Consider the following 26,715-nt stretch of genomic DNA (forward strand, 5'->3'; position numbering starts at 1 on the left):
TTGTTGGAAATCAGGGACAATGAGGGACAAGCGGATGCCACTTCCTTCAGCACTAATAATGCATGTGATTGTCCATGATCACTTTGGTGACAAGTCAGGAGATGGCTTTGGGATTAGTTTGGCTTTCAGCTCAATGGCTCAAATATAGGTGAAAATAAAGTCCTGAAGAAAAACAATCAGTTCAGGAGCCCCAGTCAGAATAGGCATTATAATAATGGGACTGTGAATTTAGTTTCATTTTGAAGTTTTTTTTGAAGTCTGTCTAATAATGAAATAGTTTTAAGAATAGCAAGTTACATTTCTTAATCTGACTCATTTCAACTTTCAGTAGGAAAAGTTTTAGTGCAATACTACTTTCAATCCATAAGTTTTTGTTATAATGGAGGTAAACATGGATGCATAATTCCCATTTTATCATGACTGCAAAATAAAAATCAGCTTCCTTTTCCCATGGTATGAATCTCTAATTTTTTAATATCTTTGTTATATTCCCAACAGCATCAATCTCTTACTGCTTTCAAAGATTCATTACTTCATGTAATACTTACAAAATACGTAATCTTCATATCACTCTCATGTATACCATATGTGTTGACAGATTTTCTTACTTAAGCAATACAATTCAAATGCTTCTAGAACATAGTTCTGCAAACTTGCTTAATTATAAAATTCTTCTGATGTATTTATAATAAATACAGATTCACAGCCTCTCTCCAAATATTCTAATTGTATATAACTAAGATTGTGTTTGGGAATCTGTAGTTTCAGTAAATATCCAGCTGCTATTTTAGAGTAGATACAGTGTCTTCATTTATTTTTAGGATTTTTAAGGCTATTTTACATTGTATTCAGCAGCAAAAATTTTTACTCAACAAATATTTATTGAGCACCTCCCACATTAAGCAAAACATTGTGCTAGATACTAGTTCTAGAAACAATGGATACCAGTTTAGGCATTGTTTTTGGCCTCTAGATTATAGATCATGGAGAGAGCAAATGTCTGAATAGGCAGTTGTGTAGGGTAAATAGGGTGAAGTTCTCAGATGGGGAAGAAACAGAAACCATAAAAACATATTAGAAAGAACACCTCCTCTGGGATTTTAAGTTTGGGAACAGTTCCCTAATGATAGCCACATCAACCCTGAGACTCAAGCATATGAAGAAGGGATTGATGCTGTTTAGATGGTGGATTTGCTCATACAAATTGATATTAATGCTGTTTATTGAAAAAGAGGATTTACTGTGGAAACCAGGTGATGTAGGGGGAGAAATGATGAATTTTGTTTCAAATGTTGAGTTTGAGGTATTGGTAGATTATTCAAGTGGATATGTCCTAGAGGAATGTAGTTTTTTTATGCTGATGTCTGAGGATCAGTTTGTACTGATGATGACAATCAATAGGACATTATTTTTATAGAATGCACAGTGACTAAGGGCTTGGAAATGGGTGAGGTCAGCAAAGTGGGAAAAATTAGGGTGGGTTGAGTTAGAGTGTACCTAGAACAAAAGTGTATGGACCACCAACACTTGAGAAATGGACAAAGAAAAATGTGTGAGCCTGTCAAAGAGATAGATTGAATAGAAGGAGAGGGAACTTGAGATTATGATTTCATAGAATGCAGGGAAGGAGATCTTGAGGAGAATTTTTTAATTCTGTCAAATGCTGTGGAGAATGAAAGAAAACTGCCTCTCAGTTAATGAACTTTGCACGAGGGAGTTTGGCATTACCTTAACCGGAGCAGTTTTGGTAAAGCTGTGGAGATGGAAGACAGATTGAAGTTCTTTCTTCTTTTAGTTATCTTTTTGCAAACTTAAGTAGGTCTGTCTATGGTTAGTGGTAGAGCTTGAAAAGATAGAATGATGATGGTAAGGTACTGACGAAGTTTTAATTTTTGAAAAATGAGAAACACTTGAGTATGGAAGAAATTGGCAGACAAAAGGGATTGAAGACATAGAGGGAAATAAAGAGATCCCTGAGAATTTGGGAGGGTAGAGAGTCCAGAGACAGATGAGAGGATTAAATTATTGCGTTGTTGATCAGAGAGAATGAAGAAATTTTTAGAGGTGGGTAACTGTATGAAAATTTGTAGACATTATGGAAGACAGAGCAATGGCTTTATTTCCCCTGCAAGGAAGGAACGGGTCATTTGCAAATGATGGATGCTTCTTGAATCAGCTACTGTAGAAACCCAAAAGGGTTGGCATTGGGCTTTAAAGCCCCAACTGAGGCTTAGTTTCTTCAGGCATAGCAAGTCCCTATTAAAATTAATAGATTGACTGAGTGAACTCATCTATCAACTTTCCCACATATTTTGCATGCAATTTAATTTATAAGCAAGATAACATTTTAATAGATTTAAACAAAAGTCAAATGTAAAACCTGCCATTCTTACAATTTGATCACATCCTAGCATAGACACAAAAACATATGGAACATGTGCTACATGTCAAATACTAGCTACTGAGTACAGTGGGTACTGAGAATGCAATTATAAGTGAAGAAAAGAGTGCATTCTGAACTGGACCACCCATTGCCATGTTATAAGCATTTAATGCAAAATCCCATCAATAAATCCAGTGGCTACCACTTACTCTCCCCAAAGCCCTGTGAAATTCCATTTGTGCTACAAGACGTGGGAAAATTGTCCCCTTCTCTCCATAAAAATGTAACTCTGGATTGTAGAAGCATTAGTAAGCTTTTGAATTACATTTGGCATTTCATTAAGTCATGCACCAGAAATGTTCAATGGCTAAGAACAGCATGGAGTAGTCCAAAGTTATAAAAACATGTTCACACCTGTAATATTGTCTCCAACTTCCAGTATTTGTGGTAAAATATTAAAAATAATAAGTATAAAAATAACCCATCAATGAAGAAATAATAAAAATAAAAATAATCAATACATCAGGCATTCTGTCTGCTTACTCCACACAGGATTCCCTGTGTGTGACAGCTTCACATCCAGAACACACACAAGGACCACGAAGTGTGACTCTAATTACTTAGAGTCATTGTTTTGGGGGTTTTAACGTTTAAGGATTCACAAGCATTTCTTCCTTGATGGCTTACTGAAAGTTAAAATAAAATTTATTATGTATCTTTTACAAATCATACTGAAAACATCTCAATTTACGCCGAGATTAAATATAATGTGTTGGAGCAAAATGTCACGAGTGTATGAAAACTGAGAGTTACAAGAGAAGTAGTTTGGCAAACTTTCTGTAGTTCCAAGTCTGTAGTTCCCTATCATCTGGGACCACTTTTTCAAAAGGGCATAAAAACAAGAAATCCACGGGAGGTATTTTGTAGCAGTTGCCGGAATCTCACAAGTCATCTAGAACTTTAAAAAACCAAAGCTACAAGCTCCACTTATTACATGAAAGAATAACTTTTCTCTGGAAGATGCTGGTGTTAATCCCTGTTCAAAATAAACTTGTAGAAAGCCCTCTATTGCTGGAAACCTATTTCTATGAATCACCAACTTACAGTATTCAAAAGATCAATAGATTTTTTTCAGTTTCAAAGATTCAAGTTTGAAACATAACTGAGTTAAAGTATAAGCAATAGCTTTAAAAATATTTTACAGGTATAAGACAGAAAGCAACTATAGTTTTTGTTTATATAAGTTTACTAAGATAACTTTGAGAGAAAGTGTTTGGAAAAAATTATATGCTGTAGTTCAATTACAAAAAAAAGGAATATCCTTTATTAACAATTCTAACAAGAAAAGACAAAACAAGAAAAAAATAGAAAAAACACAGAAATAATATTTGGCCTGTATTAAGAATTTTTTAATTTTCTAACCATAATTTGTTAAAATCTAAGGGCTCTGCAATATGTATTTTATTTCTATTACTATTGTTATTAGATGTTAAAAGAAATTTCTGGGGGCCGGCACTGTGGCATAGCAGAAGTGGATAAAGCTGCCACATGCAGTGCCAGCACCCCATATGGGCGCCAGTTCAAGTCCCAGCTACTCCACTTCTGATCTAGCTCTCTGTTGTGGCCTGGGAAAGCAGTAGAGGATGGCCCAAGTCTTTGAGTCCCTGCATCCTCATGGGAGAACTGGAAGAAGCTCCTGGCTCTTGGCTTCGGATGGGCCCAGCTCCAGCCCTTGCGGATTTCTCTCTCTCTTTCTCTCTCTCTCTCTCTTTCTATAACTCTGCCTTTCTAATAAATAAATAAACCTTAAAACAACAAACAAAAAAAGAAATGTCTGCTACTCAGATCAGAGCTTTAAATTGAAAAAAAAAAAAAGCAGCTGAAGATTGGAAAATGTGATTGAATAAGCAATATTGGTCCTGTGACACTCCTCAGAATGTGTTTCTATGCCATAAGGATCAGTTTAGGAGACAGTGATTGAAAGTGATGTCCTTCATACCCCATGTCTGCTATAAGGGCTGGATTAAAAATATATTTGTCAAAATGAATCTACTTAAGTAAGCCTTATATGATTTCAACCATATTAATACCAAAGGAATTTTGAGAAAGAAATTTTAAGGAAAATACTGTTGGTTAAAATTAACATTTTATTTTTTTTGAGAAATTAAAATCCTGGAAGAGAACAAGGAATTGGAAAATGCTTTGAAAAATATCAACCTGCCTAAAGAGGAAATTAAGAAGCTTGAAGTGGATGAAATTAGTAAGATATTTTTCAAACTTCTCATTTATAAATAGGAAATTGAATACTTTCTTGCTTTTAAAAATGTTATAGCACACATATTACAATCCAAACCCTATGATGTATCACAGGGTCTTATTCTATACAATGTCACTGTAATAATATTTAGGTTTTCTAAATATCTTTAATATGTTTGTGAATATGGTTGATCTTATACTTTCCACAGCTCCCTCTCAGCACTGACATTTTTAAAAAAGAGCTTATCCAATTTTAATTTTAGAATGTGTGCTTCTAGAACAGTAATTCAAGATTTCTGATCATTCATAAATTAGACATAAAATTATCAAATAAGATAAATTTAAGATATATTTACAGTTCTTACAGTTGATTAGTTACGGATTGATTTTATGGTATATACTGTTATTAAGGAAAATGAATTATGCCATGAGTGTTGTGGAATGAAAATTATTCTCCTTTTCTTTGTTTTCAAAGCTTTATGGTACAAGATGATCCTTCCTCCTCAATTTGACAGATCAAAGAAGTATCCCTTGCTAATTCAAGTGTATGTAATATTTTCCTTGGTGTAAAAGCTATTTACTGAAAATATGTTGGATGAAATACACATTTATGAAATAGAATGAACCATTCTCCTTGGTAACAGTTCCTATTGATGCTGTTTTTATATATTCCTCAACTAATCAGAGTAAATAAAATATGGTTATTTAAAATAGATTGAGGAAGTTTTGAGATTTTAGATGGACTTGCTTGCATTTGCTGTGCTGAATTTCCTTTGTATGGCAATTTGCCGAATGTGTCAGAATACCTTTGAGATAGAGAAATTGCAGCCAAAAAAATATTGTAAATCATCTTAACGTCTTATGTAATTGAGTTAGAAATGAAATAAAGGAATGGAATACATTTAGTGGAATCACACCCAAAATCAGTGCTGACCTACACACAATTTGCTTAAAACACCATGCATTTTTTTAGTATATCTTATGTCTGCTTTTAGCAAGTGGCAGGTGGCAGAAATGACGAAAAACCCACACATATTCCTTGAAATGCCAACCCTAGATGTATCCGTTTTGGGGAATAGGAGAGGCTGTGTCCCAAAACAACTTCCTTATAGCAAACCTCTGGGAAAAGCCTGGTCTCCTCTTGATTTTGAGCCAGTTCTAATGCCATTGTTACAGAAATTTTATCATGTAATTGTACTGGGAATTACTAGAGACAATTCTAGGCCAGAAAGGGAAGTTGTGTTATATAGAGCAATCAGAGACTCCTCTTTTTATGTGTGCTTGTTTTTCTTTAGGTATGGTGGTCCCTGCAGTCAGAGTGTGAGGTCTGTATTTGCTGTTAATTGGATATCTTATCTCGCAAGCAAGGAAGGGATGGTCATTGCCTTGGTGGATGGCCGAGGCACAGCTTTCCAAGGTGACAAGCTCTTGTACGCAGTATATCGAAAGTTGGGTGTTTATGAAGTTGAGGACCAGATTACAGCTGTCAGGTGAGAATCTTCTCATTCAAACAGATGTCAGCAAGCAAGAAATATCATGCAATCGCCATTGCATTTCTCTGTTCTTAGTGACTTAATTCTTTTTGTATATTTTCTTAACTTGGTCTGGCTATCATTTATCTTAAAGTGATATTTTTGCCAAATGTGAAAATAATTTTTATGAGGAGAGACAATAAATATGTAGAAAATGATTTATAGTACTAATGACCAATGCTATCTCTTGATATGTCAGTCATTCTAACATCCTTTCACTTCTTAACATGGCTCACAATTGATAAAAAAATCTGTATTCCTCTAATAATAATCGTCAGAAAGCCAAATATCTGAATTTGTTCAAGCAGTGTGATTCTACCTCAAAAATTTAAAAATGGTCCAAGATTTCATCAGCATCACATATTTTTAGGTTGGACATTCATTTGCAGTAAAACCAGGGGTCAAGTTTGGTTTTATTAACACGAAGCTGCCTGTTTTGTTTTCGTCTAAGAAAAATGGATTCATTTTACATATTAGAAATCATATTCTGAAAACATTCAGAAGGAAGACAGCTGAATAATCTGATTTCTCCTTTCCATCCATGTTTTCAGCCACAATTTATGGTTCCAACATATTTTCCTGAAACAAAAAGCATATAATCACCAAAATTGTTGTTTCTTTAGAAAAAGTAGCCAAGTTTTTCTAGACTATTTCTCCATATTTGTTGGGTTTCTGTTATTACAGTGTAAGTGAAATTAGAGAATAGTAGTTTAGAAATCTAAATGCTAATAGGCTAATTGCACCCTTATTCATGGATGTATACGCATGCATGACAACTAAAGGTGGAACACTGTTTCAAAGGAAAGAGCAATTTGGAAATACCATGAATGTATTTCTTTTGTTACCTTAATCTCATTAATAGTTATTGATTTCAATGCAATGTAGAGAACATAGATTCTATTTAACAGCTAGGGACTAGGCCCAGACAACACTGCTCTGTATTTTTTATCTCTAATAAAAGCAGAAGAGTTTACATTCACAAGTAATTTTTTTAAAAAATAGAAAAGTAATCAGGGCTGGTCTTGGCTTTGCTTGTCATTAAATAACACTAAAATCTATAGTCATTAGCAACTCCTTCTCCAAAGCTCCATATTTCTTGCTGATCCAGGCTATTAACTTTTTTGGAGAAGTCATTTGTCCAATAGATAGGCAGTCAAAGAAAAACTCTAGCAAGATATCAATTTTGTATACAAAGACTACAATGTGCCTTAAAGAGAATATAAACACAATTGCCAGTATTACAGTCTAAATTTTTTTTGACAATTGGGATCACTTTTTTGTGTGTTTAAACCATACAATAAACACCAAGGACATATAATGCCAAGACTAAATAAAAGCATGTAGATAAAAATAATGTTTCATTTGTAATTCAAGTAGATCTTTTCCAAAGTTTGTAGAGTTAAATAGCTTATTTTGCAACTTCTTAAAACCATCACCATCATTACATCATCATCACAACCCACCAATAACCACAAAAATACATCATCATATTTTGTGCATTTATTTATCACTATGAATGAAGCATTAAAACACAAGAAGAAATAATTTATTGAGGTATTCTTCGGATGGAATTAAATTTTAAACTTGAAGGCCATGTAGAGACCTTAATAGAAATTCTTACTTCTAATTCTTACACAAAACCAGAAGTTTTACTACACAGATTGTCACAATAACATCCATTTGTTTTGGCACTTAGAGTTGAAGATAGATCAGAAGTGGTAGCTAGAAATATTTACCTTCTTTGAGCAATTTTTAGGATGGAATCAGTAAACGTCTTCCTCCTGTAAGTCAAGCACATGTTCTTTCATTTACTCAGCCATTCAGCACCTAAACTTATAAAATACTAATATATGCCAGTGTGGCATACTCTGTATAAAATCATGAAATTAAAATCTCTGCTTTCTATGCACTCATAATCTAGTAAAACTGAATATAATATCTACACTGTGAAGGGACAGCATTTCTATTAGGTGGAACTTTCAGTAAACACCCAGTGAACATAGGGCAGCTGAGTGACCCATGGGAAACCTGTATAGAGCAGTGGATATGGCTCCAGGGCTGACCTTGACTTTGCTTGAAATCATGACTATGCAAATTTGAAAAGGAGGCCTTAAAACTCAATGACTTGAAAAAAACAAAAGCTAAAATTGATAGAATCATAATGTTAACCCTGGGAATGATAGAAACCCATGCCCATGGAAGTGTTTTAGGTATTGTATCCACCAAATGCCTGACTTGGTGAATCAGGATTGTAATCCTCCATTAGTAGCCTTCAAATTTCCCCCTAGAGAATTCAATATGCTCTTTCGAATCTCGTATAAAATATAGTCCACCTAAATTTTCTACCTACCCATAGAAAATTTTGAATAGAGAATCTTTAAAATGTTCCTGGAAAATGTACATTGTCTTCTAATTTCATTTTTTGAAGAACTTTTTGAAGTACCCTCATAAATATGTGGAAACAATTGAAGTACTAGTAGAACCAACAAATAAATTTTAAAAAGAAAAATGGGAAAAAATAAGCCATGCAGACCTAATTTTTGTGTTTATTTATGCAAAGGAGAGTTTTTCAAAGAAGATACTGTGAGATCACAAATATAAGTAAAACTGGAATTTGCTTTCTTTAGGGTTCTCAGTATATAGGCTGTATATGAGAACCATAACCTTTTGGTGGTTATAGGCTCAACGCTGCTCATCTGGAGTATATTTGGCATTTTTTACATACTCAAAATTTTTGAAATTTTACATGACTTGGAGTTTAATGGTAGTGAGCAATTGTACAAAAAATATTCTATCATACTGTTATAAATATTATCAAGGAGACCTTTTCAAAATAGGCTAATAACATCACTGGGATTCCAAATTGACCTTGGCCTAGGGTTGTTTTTATGATAGAAAAATTAAAAAGTTCAATCCAGCCTCTGAGATTGTAAAAATATTATTTTCATAAGTTACTACCATTTTGTTGATTTAACTGCATTATCAACAGTATTTCTGATAATCCTCCTGGAAACTCCTCAGACTTTGGAAATGAATTTTATAGAGCCCTGCTGGTCTCAAAGTACTCAAATTATCTAGCTAACCTTTAACCTAGTCCTGCCACATTAAGTGTTAATGTTTCATATCCATGTTAACTATTGCACTATCATTTCCTGTAAATGTCATCCTTTTTAGAATAAACCGAGGAAGGGAGCTGTTAAGCATTTCCTGTTCCCATGCGTCACCTGTTATTTGCTTTTTACCCCAGATGCAAGGCAGAATGATTGCTAGCTTCTGGGAGATCATAAAATCACGACTGATTTTATGGCTCAGAACTGTCTTCAAGTACCAACAGCACGATTATTATTTTTTTTACAAGAAATTGAACCTTCTCTTCTTTCACTTGGGTTTTGACGTTTGTGGAAGGCTGTCTGAAAGGTCAAAATTGGCTGCACATTTTCTCTGCTTCACCCTGAGCAGCATCCACACAGGTAGCAATTTTTCGTTTGCTACTGCATTTCTTCCCTGTACACTCCTCAGTGTCCTTCAGAATCAGTGTCGGGTAAGCTGTGACTAACGGGGCCTCTTCCCATCTGTTTGTCCCGGGCACTTGCCCAACTCCTCTATGCATCAGAAACATGCATGTTGAATCAATGCAATGAGTGAAACGGTTGCCGTGAAATCCCTGTAAGAAACTCCATTACTCAACGAATGAAAATCACTCCGTTCTTATTCCAAAGAAGAAATGACAAGAAAGAGAATTAACTGCAGAGAAAAGAAACCAAACTATTTTTCTAGGTCTGTGTGTCTGACTTTGGCCTCCTCCTCCCCTTCCTGCTACTGTTGCAGACAGTAGCTTGTGCAGAGGCACATCTAGTTCATCTTCTACCACTCTCCTCTATGAGATTTCTTAATGTTTTTTAATCAAACCACCCCCCAAACAGATCACATGTTCTCTGGAACATGAGCCATTAGGAGTGAACTTGGTATAAATTAATCTGAAACACTCTTGTATGGACTTTGAAGGTTTCCAGTGACTTTTAAAAGCTGTTCCTAAGGAAAAGTTTATTTTCAAAATAGTTTTCATATGGATACTCTTCTTTGATGGAGCTAAAACAAATCACTTCCTGATCTTAAAACATACATGCAGTTATCCATACCTTCATGAATTGAGGGTGTCTAAGTATGAAATGAGATAAGAATTGATATTTTTTCAAATATGACTAAAAATTAAATGGAGATTATTACTAGCAACTAAACAAACAAGATCATTTGAAATTCTTAAAAATCAAAGCAGCAACAACAAAACCTTGTTTCCAGAAGCTAGAAGTTTGGATATCTGGTCTACCTAGAGGTGCTACTACTTTCTTGTGTTCTTAGGAGGCAGCCCTGCCCCTTGACCTCTCTGATTCTCACCCACTCGGTCAAAATTCTAGGCCTTCAGCCATGAGAGTACTGCTTAATAAATGCACAATGGAGTCAAAGAGGATCCTTCAGCCTTTGCAGAAAACATGATAATATTATTTTAATTATTTGTAAATGCAACCTTATTATGCATGTCTTTAAACAAAGAAAATGCAGCATTTCTATTAAATTTTTGGATTAAATATGCTTGTGTAATGAAGTAAATGTCATGTGTACACACTTAAAATTCTAAAAATTTGTTTCTTTTACTTTAGAAAATTCATAGAAATGGGTTTCATTGATGAAAAAAGAATAGCCATATGGGGCTGGGTGAGTTGTTTTATATGTTTTATGCCTGTTATTCAGTTCAGCAATCATCATTCTCTAAAGTGTTCGTTTATAAGGTTTCTCATGAAATGTTAATGTTGCAACATAATTTAATCTGTCAATGGAAACAGTCAGTATGGATAATCTGGTCTTCAAATTGGTGGTTTTCAGTATTTATTCCTTTTTTAATCATTTAACTTCTTTACTGTACAGCATATCAACTCACAGTTTACACATTTTTATGTAATTTTTAGTGTTTTTATTAAATTATAGCATACAGAAATGAAGTATATGCATCAGATACTCCATTTCCCTCAATATTTTAGAGTTAAATATTTATTTTTCATCTTATATGTCATTTTTATGAAATGTTGAGTAAAAGTCTGAAATTACAGGAACTTAGAGAATGTGTATAACATCATACCTAGCCTACCACTCTCATATCTTGGCTGTTTGACATTATTTTCCTTTTTCCCTTCTTTTTCTGTCTTTCTTAAGTTTTTTTTTTTTTTCAATCAAAATCTTTTATTAGACCTAATTTTAATTTGTGCTAACTGGAAAGATGTATTAGCCTCCTTATTATAAGTTACAGAGACAGTTTCTGATGTTTGAGGAGCTATTTTGAGAATATACATTAAACAGAAGTAGCAAAATTTATCAGTCATGGGCAACATGGGCAAGGAAGTCACTGGAAAGTTAGCAAAATATTGGAAAGAGTTTAGATTTGCCCATTATAAATTATGATAATTAGCCTTCAAAAAAGATTTCCTGTTTCACTTTTTGGTCTGAATTTGTACATTTGCAAGTCAATTTGCAGCCGGTTGTGCTTGGGTTGTTTTTCTTGGCTGTTTTCTCTGAGAGCGGCCTGCACAAGATGGAGGGAATGAAACCCAATATTGAAGCGAATCTGCAGGATTCAGCGCAACTCTCAGCTCAGTGACCAGATGAAGGGCTGTTAGGAATTTCGAGAAAGTTGTTATTTCAAACCATTTGGTCCTTAAAACTATCAAATGTTAAATATCTAAACAGAATGGAATTCAACATGGGTGAAAATAAATGAAATATTTTTATAGTGAAATATTGCAGATAAGAACTTTCCTACATTCCATTTTCATGAAATTTCCCAAATCCTTGAAAAATTCTAATTTTAAGCTGAACACTGAACATATAATCATTAACATTTCTCCTAGAGTTATGCTTTGCTTTTAAAGTACAAGCTTTGAAATAACCATAAAGTAGAACTTTTTGTTTCATTTATAGGACATACTAGGTATTAGTCTGGTAGAGAACCAGCTATGTTGGATAACCTAAAGAAACTACTCATCATCCAAAAATATACTTCTATCAGCCTGAAATTATTCAATAAGAGATTCTCACCACATCTAATTGTGCAAATGCTACAGAAATAAATAGTATATTAGACCTTCTTTATTGCTTATTCTCCAATAAGTCTGATTGTGAAGGGACCTCTGAGAGCATGTTTGAGGAAAGAAAGTAACAAGGGGACTGCCAGTGAGTACAACTTCTGAGCTGACCCCAATCAGCAGACGGAATCAGAAGGCAGAAAAATACCTTAATACTATTCTGTTTTAATCAAGTCTTTTGGTTAAGACCAGTCAATGTTTATGAAGCCATCTATCTGACCACCAACATTCATTCTTTCATTCAGGTAGTAAATTTTCTTTGGTTCTCAATGAATTCTTGTACTAGGCTTTATGGGGAAAAAATATGGCCCTCTTGTGGGAGAAAACAGACAACAGACCAGCAATGGCTCAGCTATGTTCCAAGTATTAAGAGAATTGTAACTTGCTGTGGAGAACAGAGAGAAGAGTGGCTAATTATTGCTGTGAGCCTAAAGGAAACTCCTTCTAGGTAGAGAGAAGACCATGTTACCCAGGTTCTTGGGTGCCCACAAGCCTGAGAAATTTGTGCATGAGAAATTTGGGTTGGCTGGGGATGCCTAGAACTTTAAAAGATTAAAGTATTGGGAGGAAGGTGAAGGAAATGTGCCTCCATAGCTTGGTAGCCAGATTAAAAACAGCCCTTTGGGTCACCTACAGGAGAGTTGGTTTTGGATCTGGATCTGGCTCTTTTCATTTTTTTTTTTCTTTTCACCCCTGTCTCTTTTCATGCTGTTGTGTCTCTAAGATCAGTACACCCTGTTAGTTCTGTACATATTGGTGTATTTCTACATATAGATTTTACCTTCACCACCCCTTGAATCTTTGGGAAAATCCCTTGTGGCTTCAAGGATGATGATGCCATTTCCCTGCCACTAACACCCACTTGTATTCAGAGCTCCATCCTTCAAATGCCTACTGGTCACACCTTCTGAACATCTTTCATGAGCCTCAGTTTAATGTACCCTCAAGATAAGCTTGTTATAATCCACTTTAAATCTTTTTTAAAATTTTTTTAACTTTTATTTAGTAAATATAAATTTCCAAAGTACAGTTTATGGATTACAATGGCTTCCCCCCTCCCCATAACTTCCCTCCCACTCGCAACCCACCCATCTCCCACTCCCTCTCCCATTCCATTCACATCAAGATTCATTTTCAATTATCTTTATATACAGAAGATCGATTTAGTATATATTAAGTAAAGATTTCATCTAAAGGTCTCACTCCACCTAGTGACCCAAATAAGAAAGCTCAGAGCTGTTTTCAACCTCCCCCTCTCCCTGACTAGAGAAGTTTTTGGTTCATAAATTCTGTGAATTCTACCTTCAAATTTGAAAGTATTTTCTCACCATCCCACTTGTGTTGCCTTAGTATGAGTTTCTTCATGTGTTATTTAGGCCACAGCTTTTCGAACTTTAGCTTTCCTAAGCATCACCTGAAAAGTTTGTGAAGTACAGCTCCAGAACAGGGCCCTAAAGTTTCCATTTCTGAAATGATCCCAGGTGATTCTAGAGCTTTTGGCCCATGAAACACAGGTTGAGTTGCACCAGTTAAACAATTCCAAGGGCTTCTTAACCATCCTTTCTGCTTTGGCCTCACAAGCTTCAGTGTTGCCAATGAAGTTATCATTAACAAATACATTTTTAGCACACTGATTTGTGGCTTTGCTGCTTATATATTTTCTAGGTTCCATATTGCCTGCAACCTAAAGCCTGAATACACTTCCTTGTATGGGAGGCTCTCATCTAAGTTTGATTTTCCTGTCTCATTTCTCTCTTCCTCCACACTTTAGTGGTGACTTCCTTGCCCCCATGATTTATACATGTTGTTCCCTGTACCTACAACATCCATACACTTCTATCCACTTCCTCCACTCCCCACCTTTCCCACCCCTAACATGGAAAACTTCTTCATGGTTCTTTGTGACTTTCTCTGTGCTCCAGCAGCTCTTTACATCTCTCTAATGGGAATTACCACATTTTAGCTTATCTGACTATTGGTTTCTCCCATAAGATGGTAAACTCATCAAGGGAATAGATTTGTTTTTCTTTGGCCTTGTTTCTCAAATATTTAGCATAATACTTAGCCATATAGAGAGTCTTAAATGTTCATTAAAAAATATTTAACCCTAAAAGTCGATGTTCCCCCAAGGTGTGTCCCAGTAGTACCAGGAGACTTTCAGTTCTAATAATTTGGTAAATCATGAATTCTATACAGTAATGTATATAAGCTCAATGAATGGTAAATGAAGGAAGCTGTTACATTTTTCTTATCACAATATTAACAAAAGTATTTGATTTCACAATTTCGTATTTCTCTTCCAACCTAAAACACGTATTAGTAATTTTTTCCAGACTTTTTTTGAAAGGATTTATTTGTTTGAAAGGCAGAACAAAAGAGATATGGACACACACACACACACACAGAGAGAGAGAAAGAGAAAGAGGGAGAGAGAGAGAGAGAGAGAGATCTTTCAACTGCTGGTTCGCTACCCTAATGGCCACAATGGCCAGGTCTGGGCCAGGCTGAAGCCAGGAGCCAGAAGCTCCATTCTGGTCTCCCACCCAGTTGGTAGGGGCCCATGCAGTTGCGGCATTTTCTACTGCCTTTCCAGCATATAGCAGAAATGCTGGATAGGACTCAAACAGGCATTCTGATACAGGATTCCACTGGCACATGTGGTGGCTCAACCTGCAGAGCCACAACACCAGTCCCCTGCATGGGAACCTCTTTGAGAACTGCTACTGATGTCATTAGGGATCACTGTTAATGTCAGAAATAGTATTGACTACAGAGTGGAAGATGCCTGGGGTGGAAAGTACAGAGGGCCCAGGGGTTAGGATATCAGTAATACTAGAGGCAAACACCAAAGGCCTGAAGGTAGCTGGTGAAGTAGTTGGGAAGAGGCCATAGCTCTGATCGCTCTTTTACAGTAAAATAGCAGAGATATAGGAAAGTAGAGGTTGAAAGGGGGAAGACATTGGAAATGACCATGTGTAGCACCTATCAGGTAAGAAGGTGTCTGTTTCCATGAAGTATTTGTAAACTTAGCAGTCGGAGAAATACACCATACTCAATCAGACAAGGTTTTATGCAGTCAGCTGGTAAGCAAGCTGCTACAACTCTTAGATATTTCCCTCCATTATCTATATTAGGCAGGAGACAGGAAGTATTGTGTCTTCCTCTTTTATTTTACTGGTTCACACAAACCAAAGCCCACTAGCCCTGATTGTAGCCATTTTTTCAGTATCCACCAAGCATCCACAATGGTGTCTAAGGGGTATGTGTTTATGACAATGGTTCTTTTCTTTTAAAGAATTATTTTATTTGATTTGAAAGACAAAGATACAGAGAGAGGTAGAGCCAGAGAGAGAGAGGTCTTCCATTCCACTGGTTCACTCCCTAAATGACCGCAATGGCCAGAGCTGAGCTGATCCAAAGCCGAGAGCCAGGAGCTTCTTTCAGGTCTCCCATGTGGGCACAGGGACCCAAGGACTTGGGCCATCTGCTACTGCTTTACCAGGCCATAGCAGAGAGCTGTATCAGAAGAGGAGCACCCAGGACTCGAACTGGAGCCCATATGGGATGCTGGCACTGCAGTGGGGCTTTAACCCACTGTGCCACAGCGCCAGCCTCATATGACAGTGGTTCTTAAGCTTGGAGATTTTGCCCCTCAGGGGACATTTGGCAATGTCTGGAGACACCGTTAGCTATCACATTTGAGGGAAAGTTATTGGCATCAAGTGGATAGGGCACAAATGCTGTTAAATATCCCAAAATGCCCAGGAAGGCCCCCTGCAACAAAGAAGTATACAATCCAAAGTTTCAATAGTATCAAGGTTACAAAGCCCTGATATGCAATAAAAAATTGAAGTAATTATGCTGACAATTGAGAAGCAGTGAATGGTTTTTTTTGAATTATTAGAATAACAGCAACATTTATGGGCTTTGCTTTGTTGTTATAGGCCTAGCCAGGTGGTGTTGAATAGGCATTAGTTTATGATTTAATCTCAGTTCCAGTCTCTCCCAGTGACTAATTATAAGCTATTTGAATTGCATTGTTGTGTAATCAACAATGGAAACATGGGACAAATGCACCTCCAATGAGACTTGTTAGACTCTGAACTTATATTTCCCCAAAGAGGCTGCCATAGTGTAGGGATAAAGACTCAATGACATCAGTTAAAAAGCCAAGTGTCCTGCAACTTATTGTCTCTAGAGTCATTGTCAGTTCATGTCAGGTCTCTGTTTCTTCATTATGAAATACAGCAATAATTTCCTCATTGAGTCACTGATGAGTTAATAGCAAAGTGACATATTTAATAAATATCTATCCATTCCTTCTCCGTGATAGGCCACATTCTCAGTGCTGGTGACAGAAGCATTGACAAGACAGACAACAGCTTCTATCCTAATTGAGCTGGGAATACTTGGGGAGAAAGACAATAAGCAAAATAAAAAGGGGAATACAAAGTGCTAATCAATAAGAACTATGGGGAAAGACAAATCAAAATAACAAGGGGGGGGGCACATATAGGGTACATTTAAAATTAGAAGGACCAGGAAGTCTCCTTCAGGTGACATTTAAGATTTGAAGAAGGGAAAAATGTGTCAAGCCAATACTGAGGAAAGAACATTGGAGGGGAAAGGTCACAGAATTTGCAAAGGTCCTTAAAATAGATGGGGTTCAAAGAACATCAGGAGAGTCAATGAGCAGGATGGCTAATGGGGAGAAAGAGGCAGAGGTGTGAGATGGGAGATCAAAGACAACATTTGGTCCTACAAAGACCATGGCAATAACCTTGGCCATCCATTATCTAGCTATAACTATTGTCTGCAGGTAGAATGCCCCAATGTGCATTACAGTGCAAGTGAAAGTATTCCATAAACCCTCCTTCAAAATTCTGTGCCCTTCTAAGAATGTTTTTAAAAATATTCTTCACTTCAACAAAATGGCAAGGCATCTAAGTGCAAAGGACAAAATTCTAGAATTCTCATGGCCAATCTGCTCTGTAGGTTCTTTCCTTGCGGCAGCCACCCACTCTGCCTGGAGCCCCACTCATGGGGGAGCAGAAAAAAGTCAACTCGGGCTTCCCCTCCCTCTTCATTTCTACAATAGAAACAGCTTTTCCCAAGCTGCCTGAGCATTTAAAGTATACCTTCTTTTGTTGTGCTGCAGATACAGTAGCTTTTGCTCCTACCATTCCTAGAGGAAATTTGTGTTCATTCTGATCACAGGAGAATTTTAATTCAGTCCAGCACTAACACCTAATCACTGAGGAGGTACAGACTCTGAAAATCCCCATGATTTTAAGCAGAAATATTCAAAACCCTTTTTACTCTATGCAAAAGTGTTCTATTTCAAACCTCACTCCATGCTGTTTCCTGCTCTGGGGCATGGGACAGGAGAGACAGGACCCAGTATTTATATTCGTAGGGAACACACTTTTCTAATAAAACTGGAAACAATAACAATTTTCTAAAGGTTTCAGGCATATTCTGCTCTCATTTGAACTTCAAGTCAAGAAAGAAGGAAATATCTTCCATTCCAGAAATAGTTGTTGCTAACCTTCTAATCAAAACAAATTATTTTTATAAGTAAAAATTTAAACCAGATAGAGAATTTTCACTTACCAAAATGATTTTCAAGCCCAAATGTTCCTGCTGTTTTTAAAATATATTTCCCTCTATTAAAACATGGCTTAGTTCTTCTCCAAATATAATAAAAAGAGGCCATGGTATAATTGGAGCCGCCTCTTTTATTCTGTGTTTTGCAGCCAACGGTCCTCAATAAAATTCCCCAGAGCTGGAAACATAAAACTGCAAACTAGTTAGAGAGTGCTTCATTTAACTGTGGAAGTCTGCAAGATTGTTGATCTTACTCTCCCATTGCCTGTGTTTTGTGGGTTAAGAATAAGCCCTTGCCACTGGCCTACTACCGTCAGCCTGTCTGTCTGTCTCCCTCTCATTCTTAACTCATCTCACTTACCTTCTCTCTCTAAAGACTGACATATCGTTGATAAAGGGTAACATGATCTATTCTGACCTGAAGGAAGCAGTTCCCAGTCCTGCAAACAAGACATGGCTCAAGCTAGAGATCACACTACCCCCATATGATTTGCATAGGCACCCTTGTAATCAGGGCAAGAATTAACCCGGAGAGTCATTTCCTAATCTAGGGCACATATTTCTTGGTTTGTGTCCCAGATCCCTGCTTAGTCCACATTCCCAGGAGACACACTTCTCTCTGAGCATGTTAGTGCAGGCCAATTTGTTTTCCCAGATATGGAGCCTTGTGATGCTCTGTTCATTTCTTCACATTTAGGAAAAGGTTCAAATTTCCAAGTGAAATGGGAAGAGATCTCTTTCTGCTATCAGAGTCATATTTGTGAATCACTTGTGAAATAAAAATCAGTGAGAGCCAAATATACTCCTGACTCTTCAATTGCATCCCCTTTATTTTTTTTATTTTTTTGCTTTTCTACTAAATTTGTGGGAAAATACAAGATTTTTAAAGGTATAGATGACTTTTCTTCCTTTGCACTTCTATATCAAGAAATCCTCAAAACAGAAAATATAACTACTTTAATACAAAAATTATGGCCTTGTCTTAAACTCTCCAAATGGTTCTTACATCCTTCTTTTGGTGTTCTCCTATGAAAATAAATAACTTAGTACATAGATACAAGTTTCGCCTCTCAGGACTTTTACAAATTATGGAGTATCTTACATGCACATTTTGGGAAGAATTTCCTTTTTCTGTGAATCTCTTTCAACTAAATTTCTTTTTTTATTCAAGTAAAGTCCTAATTGGAAAGATACAGAGGGAAAAAGATTGTTTGCCAAAAACTGCAATTCGAACTATCTCTTAAATGGATCCTATGATATGTTTAAGAGGATATATTATGATTAGTACACAATTATTTATAGTTTATTTGGGATAACAATCATGTCTAGTAGAAATTGTTACCAAGGGTGAAAGCTATACATTTAACCTGCCCTTATTCATATTCCTCAGCTCCCTTCAGTCCTAATTGTGAGTAGAGTTATTGTAAAATTATGAGGGAGAGCTTATGAAAGTGAATCTAAAACTGAATCCTGACAATGTCTCTGCAGTCATACGGAGGTTATGTTTCATCACTGGCCCTTGCATCCGGAACTGGTCTTTTCAAATGTGGGATAGCAGTGGCTCCAGTCTCCAGCTGGGAGTACTACGGTATGGAAACATTTCATAAATGTTGCCGTGAAAACATTTAACACATAATTACGCTATATTTGGGGTTGCTAGGAAAACAAATTAGGCAGTAAAATTCACCCCAGCATCACCGGGAAAAATATAATCTGTAAGTGAGGTTGTTCATACGATTCATTCTAATCACATTGTAACGATCAAGTAAATTTTAAACTGAAGATTTTTTCGTGCTCCATTATATCTTATTTTCCCCCAGAAACCTTAAGTTTCTGCTAAGCCAAATCTGTAAAAATCAGAGCTTACTCTATATTTTTACAGGCATTCAGTTGAAGACAACTGACTTTTAAGCACATCTTATAGAAAGTCGGGCCAGAGCCCTGTAATTCGCCACCATGTCACAGTCTGCAACTGCCAGCTCCAGTGCTCTGGCAATCAGGGAAATAAGAAATTTCTTTGAGAAGTAACCCTCCTATTTTGTGATTAACGTCAATGCAGGATGATGATATGGAAATAACTCAAATAATTGTCCAAAACACAGCTTTCGTCAGATCCTCTTCCCTGTGTTGGGGTAGAAATAAGACAGTTGTGATTTGTAGGGAATGTATATTCATGAAAAGAAAAGTGTATGCGTGTGTGTGTGTGTATGTGTGTGTGTGCGTGTGATGGGAGAATAGATCCAGAGGATATTACAGATGAAATAAGGCACTGGTAAAAGTACTAGAGGTGGCTGCTCTTGTGATTTCTTTCAAAATGTAATTAGGTCATTCTACAGCATCAATCCTATCTCAGTATTCCCCCCTGCAAAAGAGTAGAAGTGAAAAAGCTTAGGATGAGTGACAGGAAGAGTTTAGATGCTCTTGTACCCATGATCTCTTGCTACTGCCTCCTCTAGCCCAAGTGAGGCAAATTGCTCTGATGACACACATACTTTGAGCCCAATGATTGTATGAAGTAAAGCAAGAATTTATCCCAAGAACTTCCCAGGGGAGAAATAAGGAGCAGTGATCAAACCCAGAGGTCTTGGTTAACTAGATGGAGTGCATCACACACAAACAACATATCCTCATATATTTTACAGCATCTATCTACACAGAGCGATTCATGGGTCTCCCGACAAAGGAAGATAATCTTGAGCACTATAAAGTAAGCACTTTCATTTTATTTAGGTAACTAATTTATTTCAAGTGTGCTAAATAATTTTAAAACAGTAATTTAGAGTTTGCAGTTTTAATTTTGGGTCCCCAAGCAAATATGATGATCTTTTGTTAACTGCAAAACCTATCACTAAGAAGAATTTTACTCCTTTTGGATCCTACTCCTCCCTTCCTTAACCTCCCTCTTCTTGAACCACCTCCCCACCCCACCCCCAACCCCTACACAGCTTGAGCGGGCATCATTTATGCCTAAGGTCTCACTCATATGTAACATATGACACATAAACTTTCAGTTTTTCAAACTAAGAATCAGATGGAAGTAATGCAAATGATGATGAAAATGTGTTGCTCTGGCTCTTAAATATTTATCAACCAAAGCAATACATAATTTCAGTATTGGTGCTAAGTCCATTGCACAATGATTTAGCTAGTTTTCTATTAGAACTTGCAGCAACTAAAATGTTAATTTTTCCTCTTTTCCAGAATTCAACTGTGATGGCAAGAGCAGAATATTTCAGAAATGTAGACTATCTTCTCATCCACGGAACAGCAGATGGTGAGGTTTAAGCAAGACTCTTACACATAAAAATACTGAGCCAGCATCACTTTGTTTAAGAAACATTAAGCATCCTCCTATGCCTTTGCTCAGGGTCAGTACCTAAGAGTCAGGGACATTTCCATATCTGAGTGTGATTACTCACTGCTGACAATGTCAAATGCATGACTAGATAATTGTTGGTGCTCATTTCCAGGCAGTACATTGTCACTCTATGCTTTCTGGTATTTTGCAGCACTTTAACGCTCTCTCTCTCTCTCTTTGTTACAGATAATGTGCACTTTCAAAACTCAGCACAGATTGCTAAAGCTCTGGTTAATGCACAAGTGGATTTCCAGGCAATGGTACATAATTTTATTTTACTCATGCTCATGGCCTTAGACCCCCCAAGCTAAAAGAAGGGGATCTTATTTTTTAGTAAAACCTGACAACCAGGCTGCCTGGTGGAGTAAGTAGAACATTAGCAAATGGATCTTGGATGTTTCATTAACTCCCTAATGGATCTTTGGTAAGCCAGACCATCTCTGGGACTCCCAGTTGAGTCCTATACAATAAAGCAGCTCATAAAGTCAAATGATCTTCCATCTCAGATATCCAGTAGTTCTGCAATCCTGTGTACATATGTGTAGCTCTATGTTTAGAGTATCTGCAAAACCTAGGCATCCCAAAGCATCCAGAAGATTCTGTTTATGCATTAAGAAGCCATCACAGAACATTATCAGAAGCCTCCAAGGTCCCCTGAAGTTATGCAGCTCCACTAAGTTTTAGGGAATTTTTTCATGGATGTGTTCTCAGCCCGACACATGCCTGGCTCATCACAGAAGCTCACATTTTTACTGAGTGAATGAATGAATGAACTAAATGTAAAATACAGGTAGCATGAGGAGTGGGAAACAGAAACAGAGATGGAAGTAAGGTGAAAGTCAAAGGTAGGGTTGCAGTTCTTGAAAGCTACTGTCTCCCCCTTCATGGGCACAAATTCTGCTTCAATGCATAGATTGAACAAGAACCTGGAAAAGGAGATTCCTTTTAAAAACTTGTGTTTTGAAATAACCCCAAAAATGGTGAAGTAAGCCTTTTCCTGATCCTTTTCATTGTGACCCCTAAAATTAATTTGACTCAAAATATATAAATAGGTAGCCTTAAATCATTACCACTGCCACCTTTATTCAGTGCAAACAATAATCTTACTGGTATCTCTTCAACAATGAAGTTTAAAGTCATAGTACTATCTCTCTCCTCCTTTTATTTTTTACAATGCTATTTTTAATTCTTGTAAAGAGTACTTACAGCTGAAGGTGGATACATTATATTGTGGGATTTTGTAACAGAAAACAATTAGAGTCACAGGCTAAAAGCTTCATGGGATTTTGAGCTACAGGAGTCTTAGGGAAAATCAAATCCAATCCTTTGGATTTTCAAACGATGACACCAAGCACTAGAGAAGCAAAGTAACAGAACCAACTCCCAAGTCCTAGAACCCCTGCCTCCTGATCCCCCAAGATCCTGACTCCTGTGGAAACTCAACTACCAAGATCTAAAATAAAAGTTTAAAAAATATGAAACAGTAGTGGTTAATTAATGAAAGCTCTTTAAATACTCTTACTCTAAATGTGTACGTGAAAACTATGTCACTTATTCAAGTGTTTGTGAGCAGAATTTTCCCATGATATGGGGGGAATTGTAAGGTACTAGAAGCTCACACAAAGAAGTCACAATGAGATACATTTTTTGGCTTCAGGAATAAGAAAGGTTTCTCTCCTTTGTGTTTCAGTGGTACTCGGACCAGAACCATGGTATGTCGGGGCTGTCCACGAACCACTTATACACCCACATGACCCACTTTCTAAAGCAATGTTTTTCTTTGTCAGACTAAAAATGATGCAGATTGAAGCCAGTATCACAATCTGAAAGTTTGTCATTTTACTTTTTCTGTTGTAAAATGCTGGTATAAATAAACACATTAATGGTTTAATGGCAGGTAAAAAAATGATGAGGACTTGGGAGTTGGGCTAAATATGTTTACACTTTCATGTACTCTGTGAACAGAGAAAAGAGAGCCATGCATTTTGCTTTGGGCACAGTGTTTTATCACGTGTTCATTTGAGAGAAAAATAAAGTTAGAAGTTCAAGTGCTATTGTGTTGGTGTTTATTGATTTCAACTTGCAGAGTCTATCATAGAAAGAAGTGCTTGTCCAAGAAAAGGGCATGAACAATAGAGCGAAATGGAGTTCTTGTCCAAGGCACTGCAACGGTGACCACAGAAAAGTGCAATCTGGACAGTTCTGGACTTTTGTAATGAGAACTTCACATGCTAAAACAAACAACTCAGGGTAGGCAAAAGCAGTGTTCAGAAAACACAGTGATGAGAGATGTTCCTACTCCATGGTGCCCCCGCCCAAGAAATTTCTATTAAATTTCTTCCAGATTCCTTCAACATTGCCAAATAGAATTTGATAGAAATCAGATCAGACTTTTGAATTCAGGCTCCTTTTAAGAAACACTTCAGATTTGGAAATGTTCCTGTTTTATTTCCCTTTTTAGCATCAACAATAATAACTGCCTTTGGATTGCTAAACTAACCAAATTAAAACAAAAGTAAATAAATAAAATGGACATCAATAGCTACAGAGGAAATTTTTCTTTGAGATTTGGGAGGATGGGTGTAATGTTACATATAAAGTTCATTTTGGAAAACAAAAGCCAACATGCCCACAATCCCAAAAGTAATGCTTTGCTAGTAACTGTCATCATCCATTAGAAACAATGGGCAGCTTGCCATGTCTGTGATTGCAGTAGAATTCAAAAGATCCACACAGGTCACCAGAAGACACTTCTGGAATGAATGTTGGAAGTATCCATCAAGGACTTTTCATTGGTATGCTCTCCAGCATGGGTCTGCCCTGGATCATTCCTCCTCATTCCTAGCTGGATTCTTCCCAACTGCCGCCAGAATACCCTCATGCATTCGCTCATGTTCTACAGCCAGAAGAACCAATCCAGGCCTGGGACATCATAGCAGCAAAGGGCCTTACAGATCATCACCCATAGTCTCCTCTAAAGCTTTCAGACATATCTCTAGGCCCAGCATTCCTCCACTACTGCTCTCTGGAGCCATGCCACCCACTCAGGTCAGGGAGCCTGGACCACACTTTCACGGATTCAGAAGCAGTCCCAGCCCCTCATCTTTACCTGCTTGCAAGGGCTGATGCCCTGAGAACTGGAGGACGCCACTGCTTTCTCTCTCTGTTCTGCACAGAGTAGCCTCTTAAGCAAGCCCAAGGACAGCCTCACAGTTATGTCATTGTTCACTCTTCAACTTTGGAGAGGAGAATAAACAACAGTTATTTCTTAATATTACATCTAGGGAGACAACAGGGTAATCACAAATGGGAAGAAGGTCAAAAGTCTTCGCACCCCAGCATGTTTTCTACCTTCATGAAATTTACAAAGCTGTATTCTAGTATCAGTGTGCAGTGAGCAGTATCCAGCCTCCATCCATTGCTCCCAGAGCCACAGAGACAGCTTCTAAGAGACAACTGTCAATGCTCCATTTTCCCACTTGGAAACCTCCAGAGACCCTCCATTGTCTAAAAAATAATATTCCAGCTCAAGTGCACGACACATAGAACCCTTGACTCTCTGTCCCCATGCAAATTTTATAAACCATTTTCTTTACACCAGCCTCCTTAAGCCAAGAATTTCCTTAAATATGCCATGTTTTTCCACATGCATACATATTGTGAAATGTTAGCAGTGCTGCCCAGTGTGGCAGCCGTGAATCACACCTAAAGATAAATCCAATTGGCCGGCGCCGCGGCTCACTTGGCTAATCCTGCCTGTGGCATCGGTAACCTGGGTTCTAGTCCCGGTTGGGGCACCGGATTCTGTCCCAGTTGCTCCTCTTCCAGTCCAGCTCTCTGCTGTGGCCCGGAAAGGCAGTGGAGGATGGCCCAAGTGCTTGGGCCCTGCACCAGCATGGGAGACCAGGAGGAAGCACCTGGCTCCTGGCTTCGGATCGGCACAGCGCGCCGGCCACAGTGCCCCAGCCATAGTGGCCATTTGGAGGGGTGAACCAACGGAAAGGAAGACCTTTCTCTCTCTCTCTCTCTCTCTCTCTCTCTCTAACTCTGCCTGTCCAAAAAAAAAAAAAAAAAGATAAAGCCAATGAATTCCAATTGAATGAAAGAGGTAATGATAATAATAGTATAAAAAAGTCCTGGAAGCAAAATAAAAATGAAATGAAACCATTAAAATTAGATAAAATCAAAATCCAGCTCCTCAGTCACCCTAGGAACATACCATTACTCAGTAGTCAGATGTGGCTAGTGGCTTCTATATTGTTGAGTGCAGAGGTAGAACATTCCCATCATCATGGAGAGTGCTTTAGGACAACACCACCCAAACTGCCTATGTCTTAGAACACAGCATATCATAACAGCTCATGAATGGATGAATGCCTCTGTGGTCATAGAAGATTCAGGTTTTCTAACTTATTTATGATGAACCCTTCTCTAACCCTCTCAGGAAGAATCTTTTAGGTCTTCCTCAGCATTCTAAGCATGTTTTCATGTATTTGTTCATTCATTCATCCAACAAACATGTGTTGAATATGACTACATAGCAGACCTTGGACAAGACTTTGAGGATGGAAGGGGGACCAAGGCAACAACTTGAGGAGCACATTTTTATTACTCATTTTGCACAACTTTATTACATTCTTCCTTGGGGTTGAAATTTAAGGCATATAAAGCACAAAAGGGAGAGATTTTTAAGTAGAAAACACCAAATTCAAGAAGATAATTAGAAAACATCCTGGCTTTTCTGTTTGTTAGAAGTTGATGGTAGCAATAATTATCCTTACCACATTTTATTCTTGGATACAAGATTTAAGGAGGGGAGTATTCCAACAATTAATATTGCATAGCATAACCATCTTGTACCTACTACAAACTTGAAATTTTCATTCATTCATTTAACACATGCAATTGCAAACCACTATTTCAGGTATAAAAGGTGATGAAGACAAATTTTAGTATGTGTATCAGGAAAACCAAAAAATAATCAATTTGTAAGAATAATCTCAAATATTATCTCACAATACTTGCATTAGAGTTATTTGAAATTCTAAATGACCATCTAATATTTCTTAGAGTAAAAAGAGAGAAGCTGTAAGCATATGGGAATTTGACTAAATGAGGGAACTTTCATTGGGATGTTAATAAAAAATCTTAAGTCAACCTCAAAGTATAAAATGCATGATTTATTTTCTTCAATGAACATTTATTGAAAACTGTGCTAACATGACAGTCTGGGTACTGCAGGGGTTACAACGATGAATACATGTGACAATTTCTCCATTTCTAGACTGTTTCAGTAAAGGCGACTTAACGAATCTGATTTTCCCAACATTTGAGCATTTTTCAGAAACTGACAGATCTTTATGCAAATGTTGTTGCCAAGCTGTTTGTAATGGTGAAATTATACTTTGACAGTAACTCTTTAAAATATATTAAACCCAGCTAAGG

At 37.1% G+C, this 26,715-nt stretch overlaps 1 protein-coding gene and 1 long non-coding RNA gene across 4 annotated transcripts in view; one reads left to right on the forward strand and one right to left on the reverse strand.

Annotated features, from left to right (window-relative positions):
• Positions 1-23,324, forward strand: part of FAP (fibroblast activation protein alpha) — an 81,177-nt gene extending 57,853 nt beyond the window's left edge. For all 3 annotated transcript variants that reach the window (XM_070071537.2, XM_089329116.1, XM_008258670.5), the window contains 9 exons: positions 4,545-4,643; positions 5,115-5,184; positions 5,935-6,129; positions 10,830-10,884; positions 19,401-19,500; positions 20,555-20,619; positions 21,114-21,186; positions 21,457-21,530; positions 22,961-23,324. In XM_070071537.2, the coding sequence (XP_069927638.1) occupies positions 4,545-4,643; positions 5,115-5,184; positions 5,935-6,129; positions 10,830-10,884; positions 19,401-19,500; positions 20,555-20,619; positions 21,114-21,186; positions 21,457-21,530; positions 22,961-23,062 (833 nt within the window). In that variant the 3' untranslated portion in view covers positions 23,063-23,324. The remainder of the gene's footprint in view (positions 1-4,544; positions 4,644-5,114; positions 5,185-5,934; positions 6,130-10,829; positions 10,885-19,400; positions 19,501-20,554; positions 20,620-21,113; positions 21,187-21,456; positions 21,531-22,960) is intronic.
• On the reverse strand, positions 6,566-18,038 carry LOC138849168 (uncharacterized). Its single transcript, XR_011387587.2, has 3 exons — positions 17,919-18,038; positions 7,908-7,952; positions 6,566-6,750 (listed from the first exon to the last, which is right to left on the reverse strand). It is a non-coding gene; the product is annotated as an uncharacterized LOC138849168 (long non-coding RNA).
• Positions 23,325-26,715: the final 3,391 nt, after the last annotated feature.

This window comes from Oryctolagus cuniculus, chromosome 3 (genome assembly GCF_051225735.1).
Source record: "Oryctolagus cuniculus isolate XC-2025 breed Fujian yellow rabbit chromosome 3, ASM5122573v1, whole genome shotgun sequence".
In the NCBI taxonomy this organism is placed as follows: Eukaryota; Metazoa; Chordata; class Mammalia; order Lagomorpha; family Leporidae; genus Oryctolagus; species Oryctolagus cuniculus.